Below are 14,149 nucleotides of genomic sequence, written 5' to 3'. Positions count from 1 at the left end.
GCCCCGCGGGCGGCAGCGGCGCCAGGGCAGCCCCGCCATAAACCTTTGTCACCCTCTATTCCCACCGTGTGTTTTTATTTTTATTTTTATTTTTATTTTTATTTTTATTTTTAAATGCATCGCTCCTGGGGGCGGGATGGTGAAATGGGCGTCGGGGCCCGACCTCCGGCCTCCGCCAGGGCCTCTCGCCCGGCAGCGGGAGCAGAGCCCGGGCCGGAGAGGCCCCGTCCCCGCTCAGGGCGGCCGCGCGGCCCCCCGAGCCCCGCAGCGCCGTGGGGACGGGCGCCCGCGCGGTTCAGATGGAGCTGCAGCTCCTCTGGGGAACCGGCTGCCCCAGGAGGCAAACGCCATGGGATCCCCACAGCGGGACCCATGAGCAAAGCCTCGCTTTTTATTATTTTTAAATAGAGATAAATCAAGACTTTATATGCCCAGCGTTAAAGCTCAGAGCTGGGAGGTTTGGTGTTGAAACTGAGGGCAAGGGCTGGGGCTGGCAGCCGAGACCCAGACAAATCCCGGGAGCTCGGTGAAGGTGACAGATGCCTGTGCGGCCAAGGGACCGGGAACGTCACCGCCGTCCCTCTCCAGAGCAGCACAAGCAGTGGCCGCTCTAGCAGCTCCCCGGACACGGGCGAGCCCATGGGCCCATGTTAAAGGAAATGCTTGTAAAAAGGTGCACGGGAGAGGAAAAAGAAGTAGACACTGTCCCCAGTGCGCAGCTGCCGCCGTCACGTTTCCCACCATAAACGGTGCGAGTGGCCCAGTTCCGTGCGGCTTCGGCGCCGGCCGCACGGGCCTCCCACTGATCCTATCGGGAAGTGCAGAGCCACGGCCCCGCTGCAGCATCAGGCCGAGCACCGCAGCACGCGGGGCTCTCGGCAGCCCCGAGCAACTCTCACTCACCCTTCCCTTTTTTTATTATTCTCCTCAGTATTGCAAGAGATCAGAAATTCAGGCCTGATAACCAGAAGAGCTCCAGCAGATGGAAGAAGGCTTTTGATTAAAAAATAAGTTCTGACTCACGCATTGGTTTTCTGGATGTGATAAAAAAAAAAGTGTATGAATGGGAATAGTCATAAAGAATAAAGGGAAGCGATAAGGGAAGGCAGGGAAATATCTCAACCGATTTACCTACCTTCTGCTGCTTATACACGCCAGGAATTTTCTTTTGCTGCAAGGCTGATTAAAGACATCAGGGCCATTAACGGATGAGGATGTTAGGATATCTGGAGCCATGTTAGGTTTTCTGATGATGGATTCCATGGAACAATCCTGGTGGCTGAAGGGAAGTATTAAACTGGGCCTGGTGGTGGTGGGAAAGCCTTTCCACCCTTCCAAGAGAGCTGCATTGGGAATCTTGCAATTGCAAGGTTGTTTTTCCTCAACTCATTGTGAATATATTAGTAGATGAAGAGCAAAGAGCAATAAAAGTTGAAGGTGTATGGGTGTAGCCTGGAAGTATCTTTGAATAATATCCGGAAAAAGGGCAACCAACATCCCTGACATCTCCCCAGCTCTGAGCTTGGACTGGGAGAAGCCCCGGGACAGAGGGGCCGCACGGACCAGACGCTGTAGATGGGCAGCACAGGCCTTCACCAAATGTCTTAAAACACAGCCCTCTAATTTTAGAATCCAACCTTCACCAGCTTCCTTTGTGACAGCGATTCTGGCCTTTCCGCTGTAAAATAATCACATCATTGGTGGCTAAACATCTTGAACAAGGACAGAATTTGAAACACAATATGATTAAAACGTACATTATCGCTGATGTAATATCCCAGAACCTATTATGGTTCTTGGGCAGCAGGAAAGAATCTAATTAAATGTTTATTTAATATTATAATACAAACTAAAATATCAATGTTGAACAGTAACTCAGCAGCAGTGTTCCAACCAGCAAATATACATCATTCAGCAAGGAAAACACCTATGTGCATGAACACTGCTGCGTCTGAAGTGTGCACTCATTACTGCAATGGGAACACTGGCAGGTCACTAAAATCAACCAACTAAAGTTACTCTCTTAAAGTTTAAGTAATTACAGTCTTGGAGCATCAAATGGAGTCAAGGAGCTCACCAGGAGACGGGATGGCTGCAGTCCATCTCGGGAATCCTGGCACTCACTGTACCAAAACATCCCCTTCAGCTGTTGAGAGACACCAAATAATTTGGAGCACTATTTTACTAACACAGCCAGTGGCAACCCAACAAGCATAAGCCAACTTGCAGCCGGCCAGCCATTACAAAGTACCATTCCTAGTTACTAAATATAGTAGAGAGAAGCACTCCTAAATCAAAGTCCTCTGAATTTGCTGGAGCAAAAGCACAAGGCATAAAAAATGGCAAAAGGGCCTGGTAAGTTATAGACAATTCCCCAACATCACCTCCAAGCCCAGGGTGCTGCCAGGTACTTTCTTCCCAGTCACTCCCTGGGCTGCTTTTCCTGCGTGCCCATCTCCACTGTGTGCTTGCAAAGGAGGTAAGTGGAGAGATTTATCAAAGTTAGAGCAGAAAAATTAAACTGCATTTATCACAGTGAGATGGTCCCCCAAGGGAAAACAGGGCCAGGAGGGATTTATTTTCTGAAGAGTGATTAGAAAGATAATTATTTTTTAATTACTCCAAATGGAATTTTAAAAGGCAAACAACAAATGAGAGGCAATGGAGAGGAGACAGAGAGAACCACAGAAGTGAAATAAAGAAGCGTTAGAACTTAGGCAAGAGCTTAGCTAAGGCTGCAGGGCAGCAGTATTGTGGCGAAAACAAAATGAGAACTTCCCTGTTGCAAGTCTTCCATTTTTCAGTATCAAGCAGCAAAAAAAGCAACATCCCCCCCAAAATGCTGAAGAGTTATTTTCAAGTTGAAGGTGCTGAATATGTTCCCCATGGTTGATTAACTGAGACTACTTATTGAAACTGAGATCCCAAAGGAAAACAAAGCACAGAACAAAGCAGCATTTTAGTTAATTAACACATTTTAAGAGATTGCCTTTGAATTCATTTGCCTCTGTTCTAATCTCACCTTACAGTGCTGGAAAAAACACCATTTTGTAAAAAAGACAACATTTATTTTTTTCAGTCCAATGATACATTTATACAGAAAATTACTTCAATAGCATCCAGTTTGCAGATACGTATTTAAAGTGTCACAATGAAAAATACTCATGGTACGTGGTTTAAATTAAAAGCATTTAGCATACACTGGTATGTTATCTTTAACACAGATGATTCATGTTGCCTTCTGCATAATAGAAAAGTTCCAAACTTCCTATTAACTACTATTTACAACATATCTTGATGTCTATAAAATGGTGAGGAAACCAAGTGCAAAAGGATAACATGATCATTTCATCTTCTGAAAACAAGCTGCCTTTAAGTTGCTTATTGTTATTATAAATTGATTATCACTATTTAAAAATAATATTTCTTTAAAAATATTAAAATACAGGATAAACAGATCCATTCCTCAAGTGTAACAAAAATATGCTTAAAATATAGGTGGCTGTTTGAAGTACAAAATATTGCTGTGTGTAAAGGGTAACATGGTTGTAAAACTACTATTTAGGGTTTATAAAAATACAAAACAATTTGCATTTACTGAGTGCATAAGTATACATTAGTGCAAACAAAAGCATATTTAAGTTCAAGAGAGGATTCTCAAAGATTTGCAGAGGTACGTAAGACATGAAATCTTTTCAGAGTCATGCGTATTGATCCCAAATCTCTATTAATCCTTTCCAAGCGATCTTCCAGGGCTTCCTAAAGTTGAAGAGGGAAAAAAAAGGACTTAATTGCATAGACAAAACCACAATCATTTCTATTATTCCTATTTTCAACCAGCATCCTTTCAATATATTATCAGCATGTCACTGGCACCCATAAAGCAGAGCCAGTCCTGCGGGATTCTCATTATTTTTATGTATGTGTGTGTATTTATGTTTTTTGATCCCCCCGGCCAAACCAAGAGTCATCCCCAAAACAAACAAACAAACAAAAAAATCCTGATTTTCTGCCTGGAGGAGGGAGCACAGATGTTGGCAGGGCTACTTACTCCTTTCTTTTCTAACTCACAATTAAAGGGATTATCCCAAGTTATAAATCAGAATCACGACACATGATGGTATAATTAATTTGCAGCAACTTCCCCGTTACCTTTAAACAAAGTCTGGAGATCACCTTATACGCGGATCCGACATTCAGCACATTTCAGGGGCACAGCTCAATGGTGCGAGAAAAATCTCACAGCAATCACACCTTATTTTATAGTAAAACTGTCAGCTAAACTACATATTCTCAAACAGTAGAAGAGCAACTGAAGAGAACAGTCAAATACATTAGTTTTTTCACCTGATTTAATCTTGCTTGCAATGTCATCCTTCCCCCAGAACAAGGAATTCGACTCAGTGCAGCCTCAATCTAATAACAGAAAATACTTCAGCTGTAAATTATGGTTTCAGGAGGCAATGAAAGCCTTTCTGATCTTAAATCCTACATGGGGAGAAGCACATCTATCACATATACATCAGAGATACCCATCCAGCACTGCTCTCACACAAGAACTTTTGATGCCATAACAGTTCTATACCATACAAAATGGACACAAAAATAGATATAGAGAGGCTGTCCTGCCGAAGGATCATTTTAAAGACAACAACACTTGTACTCAGTTGCCAGAACAGTTTATGCGCTGGCTTCTTGTTTGAAAGGCTGATTTAAAACACTGATAAGAAAGGAAGGAAATTCACTCCTACCCTTCCATTCCCACTGTGATTATGTTAAGCGATTCTCCTTTAGCAAAGCTAGGGAAAAAGAGAGGACTGGAATATCCGAAGTCGAGCAGGGGAAGACAGGGAGCTCTCCCAGGGCAGCACTGGGAATTACGCATGGCCCCAGCCACGCGTCATGCACGTACACCGCTACGTCCCTGGCTTCTCATGCAAGCACTATATTTAGCCACAACTTTTAAAATAAAAGCAATGGTTGCCTGTTGCTTTTCCTGAGTGAGCTCATCAAAAAGTTTCTCTGTTTCAGCCAGAGTCTTAAGCCTCGCTGTGTACTGGAAGTCTCTCTCGCAGGGCGACAGCAGCGGCTCGTGCGCAACGCTCCTCTCATCCCAAGCTGCCGTCGTCTTCATTCCACTGTTGAAGGACTCAGCGCTAGAGTTCTGTCTGGCACCTGATTGATGCCTTCCTATCAACAAAACAGTCTTTTTTATTCATTTTGTAATTCTCTGTAAACTTATTGCCTAGACAGAAAAAGAAACTATCAACACGAAAAGTGATGTGATCTTGGAGGTATGTAAATGTAAACTGCAGAGTGAGTAACAAAGCCTCATTAGCTTGCCTTAGGCACGTTCCATGGAAGAATGCAGAACATTTGCATGGGTCATCTTTTGGGTGATCTTTATAAAACAACATATTTTTTGCTTAACAAACAGACTACTCTAAAGTACAAATTAATAACTGCTTTTATTCATTCAAGATTTTGAAATATTCCCATGTAGATCAGTTGTCATAAACACACTAGTCTAAACAAATGCATTAATAGAAAACAAAAACAGAATATTGTGATAAAAATTTAAAGAGTGATGAAAGATTTCTTCAATCAATCATTAAAAATCTGAAACAACTAGCTTTATTCTATTTACTCCTTGCTATTTGTATCACAATGCTTAGTAATAGAATTCTATTAGTCTGGCTGAGCACGTACATCTTGATACAGATCCTAGTAAAATATGCATTATGACCAAGTTAAGCATCAGAAAACATATTGCCCTGCTGTCTCAACTGAATTATTTTTGTTGTTCAATTGTGTTTGTGCACACACACACACACACACACACACATATACATAAAAATAAAATACTGTACGAGTGGGACTTCCTCTATCTCCGGTATTATCATAGATAAATAGTATAATAGAACAAAGGCTATACAATATTTAGAGGATTTTTTAAAAGTCTATAGCATGAAGCGTCAGCTTTTTATTTCAGCAACTTATCAATTGGGAAGAAATTATGGTAAAATAAAATGCTTCTGTTGGGGGAGTAAAATATATTTTATAAACTCCAAAGAGTAGAGAAAACAGTTACCCCCGCTTTGACAGATTACCTTCTGCATCATCTAAAGACAGAAATTGCAACCTTTTTCTTGGATTGCTATGCTGTAAAGCAGATGTAGGAACAGTTTCCAGGTCATCCAAAAGGATATCAAATCTACAAAGAGACAGGAAGAAAACAACAACAAAGACTAAACCAATAAAATACTATTCCAGATGACAAATTACCTTTTCAACTTCATGGTTAAATAAACAATTTGTTGTTAAACAATTTATATCCCACAGAAATTGAGTTTTTCTATATACTGTTAAAATATCCTGATAATCTCTTTTTTGAACCCACCAAATTCATGACACGTCCTTCCAGAGGGATGCCCAGCCCTCAGTCCCAAACACAGTGCACTCCCACCTAGGCACCACCAGGAACTCTGAGACCAATGTGAAACATTTCTTTCTCCTCACGTGTGTCCCACACTTTAATCTAGCAGTCACCGAAACTCTACCAGCCTTGCCAAAGATATCTAATAAAAACCACAGTAACTAGTTCAGTCAGTAGAAAATTAAATTCAAGTTTCCTACATTTTTTCCCTCATTTTAGATGTTTATATATGCTTATAAATTACATGTCAGGTAGATACTTCTTTCATCTTTTATTTGTATATCCTGATAAGCAGCACGTGGATCTGCAGAGGAATTCTTTCTTAACTACTTCTTTGTCACTTGTCAATATTGTTTGTGAATGCTAAAGAAGGAAAATTGTTCCAGATTTTTCTTGAGTTTATTTTCTGAAATATGGCAGTTTTATATATAGAAATCTTTGCATGACTCATTTTCTATAATTTTTTTAAATGAGTAAGATCCAGCAGTAACAGTATTAAGCCTGTATAAACATACTGTTGTTATAATAATTACCAGAACACAATTGTATTCACAAAATACCTACCTTGTCACTGTGTTTTCATTTTTGCTAAGCAAATGACTAAATCCAGGAGACAGGTTCTCTTTTGGAGATCGTTTGGGGCTGTATGTCACAGACACTGGGGCCAGCATTATCTCTCTTGTTGCTGTGAAAGTCAAAGCACATTTAAATACCTAAGATTTCTCCCACTCGGGAGTTCAAGTGCTTAGGTCTTAAAATGATACTTTCAAAGCTGTCAATGGGTTTATTTAAATTATATGAAAAAGTGCATCACAACACATAAAAATGAAGATAAACACAGCTTTCACATCTTCTATGATTTTTTTTTCATATTATCAGAATAATGCAGAATCCTTTTTTTACTTTTCTTTCTCCTAGAGTAGCCTTCTACTATTTAATTACCTTTGCCTACATTTTTTTTTTTGAGTAACACATTAAAACCATCAGAAAAGCACTTACTTGGAGGATTTGATTTCCTGTTTGAAGGAGGAAGAGAGGACGACCTCTGGCCGCACGGGGAGCTGTATCGCTTCGGTCTCTGCTGTTCTTTAGCTTTCTCTGGGGACCGATTAGCAACAAAAGAAGTTTCATCAAACCCAACAGTTTGACGTCGGTTGGATGTCTCTAATTAAAAAAAAAAAAAAAGTAAAAAAAAGAAAAAAAAACCTATATTTTGATACAAAAACTCAAGTAGTCTCCTCTACTTAGCTTTTATTCTACAGAGACTGCACTTAGGTCTACCTCATGTCAAAATATTTGGGCTATTTAGCTTAAAATCTCACATCCTGTTGATTATATTCATAGTATTAATCACCTTGTGAAAGGGATGCTTTGCAGCATGTGTGAAAGAAGTGATGCTAAATGAGACCGATCAGATAAGCAGCAGATCTGATAAGATCTGAAAGCAGGACAAAAGTATATTTTGGAAAAGATGGTTGGAATATCTGCCTGAACCAAAACAATCAGCGTTCAGGCAAGACTCCAGGTTTTTTGCTTACAAACCTTCCTAATCCCCGGCAGTAGAATAGTCCTGTGCAGTCCCACAGTATAAATCAGAGTTTTCATAATAAACATTCTGATAGTACACTATGAGAACAAAACTGAAGTGGAATTACAGCCAGACAAAACTTTGTCAGTTATTTCATTAGTGTTTATAAATACTAAAATATTCTCAGAGAAACAACTGACTGTCTTGAGATCTAACAGCAACCTTTGCATTCCTTCTACTTTAAACACATCACTTAGCTGTATCATTTCAAATGTGCCTACGAAACCTGCAGAAATTTACATGCTACAACCTATTTTTATCTCATGACTCCAGTTTGATCAACTTTTATCCTGGGGATAACAAAACCAAGACATGCAAATGAAAAGCCACTAATGACAACAATTTTGTAGGATACAAAAAATAAAATTTACTGGCTGATATGTCTTCTTTTTCTGTCTGTGTGCCCCAATCTTTAAATGCTTTTCCTTCTTCAAGTTCTTTAAAGGCTTTCATTATCGGTGTTTCTTGCAACTCATTTTCCTTCTTCTCTATGGTGCCTGTTGAAGAGTTCTCTTGTGAGGAGTCCTTTTCAGGAGGAGAATGGTGCCTTAAATAACAAGAGAAAAGAAAAAAAATATTACACAAATCTCAAAACATGAATCTAGTCAATTTTGGATAGTTTTTAGCCATATTTCTTTTAATGAAAATAGAAATTGATGGAAAACAGCTCACCGAGAAGGAATATAGGATTCTTCCAGTCTGTTGTCTTTGGGGCTTTCCTGCATTTCCAAAGGCTGCCCCGTGAAGATGGAATACTCTGCTCCTGGTATTAACCACTTCCGCCTACTGACATCAGGAGTTACCAGCTTGCTACAGGAATAAAAAATTCTAGAGCTATAAAAAGCTTTGATTTATTTTTTTAATTATGAAAATCCAGGCACTTATTTAAGTTAAGCAGAAACAGTAACAAATATATAAAACTACGTTAAAAAAACAGTCTGTAATGAAAAGTACTCAATGTTGGGGTTTCAAATCTTTCACAAATCTTCTTATAAATTATGATTATTTACTTGGACTCAGACTTGTGTGTTATCCCTTTCTCAACTAACAAAATGACACTGTTGACACCAATAAAACATAAAGGAGCAAAATGGAATACAGGCCAACTTCTGATTAACAAATTCACAAACCAAATGACAGTATATATTCTAATCCAACTTCTACACTGCTCTCAGCATATCTGCACAAACTATATTTAGAAACACAAAACGTAATAATTAGCCTCTAAAAATCAAAGACATAAGGACAGGAAGAAAACCTCTAAAGTCTAATTGGACTATCAGATTTTATTCCCAAGATCTTTGATGTGTGTGGAAATCCCTATGCAGCCGAGCAACCAATACTTAAAAAATGCTCAGACTGAAAGCTACAGCGCTTGCCAGATCACCCATATAGTGTTTGATGTTTTAATAATTTCCTGACATGTGAACTGTCCACATTATATTATGCATCTCTAACCCAGTTTAGCCTATGGTTTCACATGGTTTTTTTTTAAATCAAAAAATAATTTAAAAAAAACCATAAAAAGTGTTCTAAAAATCCACACAACACATTTTCACATTGTTGGAATATTCACTTACTTGGCACAAGAGGTTCCTAAACGATTTTCAGTAATATGTCGAAGTTTCAACGTATTTTCATGTTCTACCTGCTTAAGCTGGGCTTCAAGTTTCGAAATTGTTCTAACATAAAAGCAACAACAAGACATTACAAGATTGTTCAAAAGACATTAAAAAAAACTTTTAAAATATTCTTAGAGTATTAAAACATGGTTTGCTTTTATTTATTTGGATATCCTGGCAGGAAAAGAACAAGACAAGAAGCACTGTTACAGGTTGAGCTTACAGCATATGAATACATGTATAAATATGTAATTTGAGTTCCTGGTTTATTTTAGGTAACCTAGGTATGAAGACAGATCAGGAGTTACTGCTGCAGAATAAGGCAGTCAATGCAGAGGAGCTGGAAAAGAAAGCAAAAACAGATCTGTTTTCTTGCTTAAAATGATGCATTTATCTCCCATCCTGATTTTAATGGGTGACAGTCTCCTGTGTGTCACTTAGGTAACCACCAATCTTTTGCTCAGGCACTCCACATGATTTCTCCTTCTCCCATACACTGCAGTATACTCCTTCAGCCCTTGGCAATGCAACACAATCTTAGACATTTCCTGCTTGGAGGATCCCTTAGCAGAAATACGGATTTAGGGAGCAGGAATTACCAGTCCTCTAGTCTAGAATGGCCCTTACCCAGCAGCATCCATAAACATGTGGGAACAGTAAAAGAGAAATTCTAGATTGAACAGTTCTTCACAGTACCTTAATTTCCTCAACAGTACCAACAAGGATTGTAGGCACTATTGGATTTTGGCTTCCTTTATTACTTCTTTAAATTCTTCCTATTATTTTCCTTTAAAAATCAGATGACCCAAGCAGCAAAGAAAAAATCTGTTACAACAATTGTAAGAGTCTCATGTTTGTTCTCTTCTGGTTTTGGCTAAAGGTTATGTACAAGCTAATGCTTGGTAGTAATGATATTTGGAGTGGATTCTAATGTGAAACTGGGTAAGCACATTTCTAGAAACACCGTGTAAAAACATGCACTACAGAAGATATCTCTTGGTCTTTCTCTCTTTGGATATCTGGGCTCCAGTTGCACATATGAACATAGAAGGAATTATGCACACAAGCACAAAAGAAACAAAAACTCCTGGCAGCATCCTAACTCCGGAAAACTAGGAGAGAGACCAGTTAGCTGAAAGTGGGAGCTCCTGAGGAGACGACTGTAGTAATAAAGGCTTAAGCAGTGGACTGGTTTAACTAGGTGAGTGGCAACAGTTAGAAGGAAAGCAGTTAATTACATCCCATTGGAAGAGGTTGTGATCACAGAAGTAAAAACAAAACAAACAAACAACCCCCCACATTTTCTGGGATGCTTAAAATGTCTGCTCTGCAACACAAAGTAATATAAAATGCTTAAAAAATAATTAAAATTGTAAGATCGACTACCATTATGACCTGGGAGTACATGTTATCTATGTCATAGCCCATAATTCATAGTAAAAATAAAACTTAGACCATTTTGGAATTACCTTTTCAAATCAGAGATCTGGGTGTTTGCATCAAGCAATTTGTTTTCAGTTGCATTTAATGTATCCTACAGAGTACAGGAAGAAGAAAGTAACAAGGTGAGAAACTACATAAATATATAAAAATGCATAACTGTACATCAGTTTTGTAAATAATGTATTAACTACGCCCTCCTATTTGAAAGGAAATTCCATTACAGTTTCTTTGCCTTTGCAGTACTTCGGCTGTTCAGGACCAGAATATCATTAAAAAAAAAAAAAAAAAAAAAAGACAACTCTTCTGATAGACTAAACTTCCTCTTTTCACCATTTGTATCTCTGAAGATACAGTAAGAAGCCATCAGTTAAAATAAACATGGATCTTTCCATTTGAGCTTTTCCCAAATACGTAAGTTTATTCAGTTAAGTCTATGGCACATATTAGCCTGGAGATATTTGCATGAAACATGTTGGCCTTAAAATAACAGATGATAAAGAACAATTTGTTCTGCCACCTCATTTTACAGTTGGCAAGCTGTACATTCTTATATAAGTTATGTAGAAGATTTTATTAAACGAAAAAATTTGCATATGATATTAATTATTACCTTCACTCTTTCATGTTCCTTTCCAAGGGTGTCATATTCCCCTAAAAGCTAAAAAAAAAGAAAAAGAAAAAAAAGAAAAAAGAAAATACAATTCATATTTTGTTGACTTTTGTGAGGAAATCTATCTTAATTTCTTGTCTAATGTATGCATTAGCACTATGAGGGTATTTGATTTTTCTAGAAAAAAAATCAACATTATTTCTCAAGATCCAACGGTTCTAGTAAGAAAAAAATATTGGAGGGACAAAAGAAGACAGAATTAATTGCACATTGTAGATCTAATTTCAAAATATTTATCTCTAAAGGAACTAAAGGAGCTGAATGAAATAGTCTAATTCCTCACTGACTTTACAGATGACTTTTTCTATTTTAATTGATATTTCAATACTTTTGAAATTCTATTGTTAACATAAAAGAAAAAAAAGAAGAGTTAAGGCAGCTAATAGTTTCTCCAGCCAATATCTATTTCACCAAGACAACTTCATTTCAATATACTGTAAAGCTATTATTGAAGAATCAGAGGGCACAATTCCTTTGATTCAGCCTTAAATAATACATATAATTTGCACAGTTATGCCAAGTTGTAATGAGTTATAAAAGATAAATTCAGCCTACTCCCATTAAGCTTAAAAGTGGGAAAAAAAAGAAATGTTTTAAGTTCCAGACTTCTATTAAGATACCACAAAGATGAAACTGCTGGAAACAGCAGAAATTGAGTGGCATAGATTTGTTCCTCTGTGGTTGCAAACCACCTCCTAACCTGCCATCTGGACTTGAAAGCTATAAACAAATTATTCCCTGTAATATCTATAAAAGGAAAATGAGCTAACAGCTTAAAGAATAATAAAATACCTGAAATGAGCTACCTGAAGTGTTATCGTAAGCAGCTGTAACAAGATGTAATGAATTCTTTAGTAGTGACCAAACTACATACTTGCTGCCTTAAACAACTTTTAAAATATCTACTAGGTTTGTAGTATCACCTAAGGCCTAAGCTACTAAAGCCAAACGGAGTTTTCTGTTCTTAAATGTGCATTAATATTTCACAACAGAAAACGAAGCAGTTTGCCAAAACATTCAAGACTTCGTGTTCATAATGTGCAGCAATAAACAGCACTGCCCATTTTCTTACTTACATTCTGAAACATTTTATTTTCTTCCTTTAGCTTTGAATCTTTATTGTCGGACAATTTATAAGCTTTTTCAAGAGTTTCCTCTACATCTTTAAGCCTTGATTTTAGTCGACTGATAGTGTTATCCTTCTCTTTGTTGCTTGTGCGCATTTCCTCGATGCGTTCCTGCAGGGCTTTGGAAGTGCTGCTGACCGCGTAGAAGCGTTCCCTCCAGTCTGTCTGCAGAAGAAAGGCAGCATTCATTATACTTACCCAGCAGATCTTTTATTTTAGTCCAAGGCGTAATCTGAAATGCCCTAAGCAGAAAACAAATGTTTTCTGTACATCTGTATGTGAACTACAAAAGAGTAAAGGCAGGTTTGCTCATTTCTTTAAATTAGAAAGAATTAAAGTAAAGGCTAAAGACCCACAATGTGATACCCATGATACCCAGAGCTATGTATTCATGAAAGAACTGGCCAGCAAGACTATATAAATGCCTGTAGAAAGAAAATATTTTTGGGTGTGCATGAGATTTGCACACAGACATAATATGAACCCAAAAATGAAGTAGCAAAGATTTTCTTTTCCTTTCTGTTCATTTACCCACTACATGGTTCACTCAGTTAATTTTGCTTTAGAAGGAGACATCAGAAACACATCACAAACATTTTAGCATTGAACTTCGTTTGGTCTCCAACAACTTGGAAAGGTGATCTGTGCTTATAAAGGTGACTTATCAGCAAAACTAATGATTCTCATCTGAAACTCAAGAAGGAAATCCAAGAAACACAGCTGGGAAAGTCACCAGCCAGTATCTTGGCTGGCATCTTGCATTAAGAAGAGAAGTTGAAAATAAAGCAATGGAAAGAAAGAGTTAATAATTAACAGGTGCATTCCGTTAGCACTACAGCAATATATATACTTACCACGTGCTTTTCTAGCATATTATTCTTATTTTCAAGGACTCTCATGTGAGCGCTTGCTTCATTCAGAGCTGCATCCAGCTGGTCACACCTTTTTAAGGGACAAAAATTACAAAAATCTCTAAGTTTTCAAATAATAAATCTATTTTTTTTCTCTTTCGCACACACCCACACACAAACACGCAATCCATCCATTATATTTAAAACAGTCACAGACAAATAATACCGATGTGTGGAAATCAGTAGGCAGTCCCAATTATTCTGAGGGGCATGAATTCAGACAGATCAAGTACCTGACAAAATTTGTAACAGATGCCAGGGAAAAGGGAAAAGGGAAAAGGGAAAAGGGAAAAGGGAAAAGGGAAAAGGGAAAAGGGAAAAGGGAAAAGGGAAAAGGGAAAAGGGAAAAGGG

General features: G+C 38.1%; 1 protein-coding gene across 1 annotated transcript in view; it reads right to left on the bottom strand.

The window, feature by feature from the left end:
• Positions 1 to 3,064: 3,064 nt before the first annotated feature.
• Positions 3,065 to 14,149, bottom strand: part of MPHOSPH9 (M-phase phosphoprotein 9) — a 23,559-nt gene continuing 12,474 nt past the window's right edge. Inside the window, exons 12-24 of the mRNA XM_026037731.1 lie at positions 13,741 to 13,828; positions 12,836 to 13,051; positions 11,700 to 11,747; positions 11,116 to 11,180; positions 9,605 to 9,706; positions 8,697 to 8,834; positions 8,396 to 8,571; positions 7,436 to 7,600; positions 7,001 to 7,121; positions 6,111 to 6,214; positions 4,985 to 5,190; positions 4,348 to 4,416; positions 3,065 to 3,759 (exon numbers count right to left, since the gene is read on the bottom strand). Of these exons, the coding sequence (XP_025893516.1) occupies positions 3,658 to 3,759; positions 4,348 to 4,416; positions 4,985 to 5,190; positions 6,111 to 6,214; positions 7,001 to 7,121; positions 7,436 to 7,600; positions 8,396 to 8,571; positions 8,697 to 8,834; positions 9,605 to 9,706; positions 11,116 to 11,180; positions 11,700 to 11,747; positions 12,836 to 13,051; positions 13,741 to 13,828 (1,600 nt within the window). The 3' untranslated portion in view covers positions 3,065 to 3,657. The remainder of the gene's footprint in view (positions 3,760 to 4,347; positions 4,417 to 4,984; positions 5,191 to 6,110; positions 6,215 to 7,000; positions 7,122 to 7,435; positions 7,601 to 8,395; positions 8,572 to 8,696; positions 8,835 to 9,604; positions 9,707 to 11,115; positions 11,181 to 11,699; positions 11,748 to 12,835; positions 13,052 to 13,740; positions 13,829 to 14,149) is intronic.

The sequence above is a fragment of the Nothoprocta perdicaria genome, unplaced genomic scaffold (genome assembly GCF_003342845.1).
Source record: "Nothoprocta perdicaria isolate Ctin4 unplaced genomic scaffold, notPer1 scaffold_2, whole genome shotgun sequence".
NCBI classification, from domain to species: domain Eukaryota; kingdom Metazoa; phylum Chordata; class Aves; order Tinamiformes; family Tinamidae; genus Nothoprocta; species Nothoprocta perdicaria.
The sequence above is the reverse complement of the archived record's forward strand: the minus strand, read 5'-3'. Positions and strand labels throughout refer to the sequence as shown.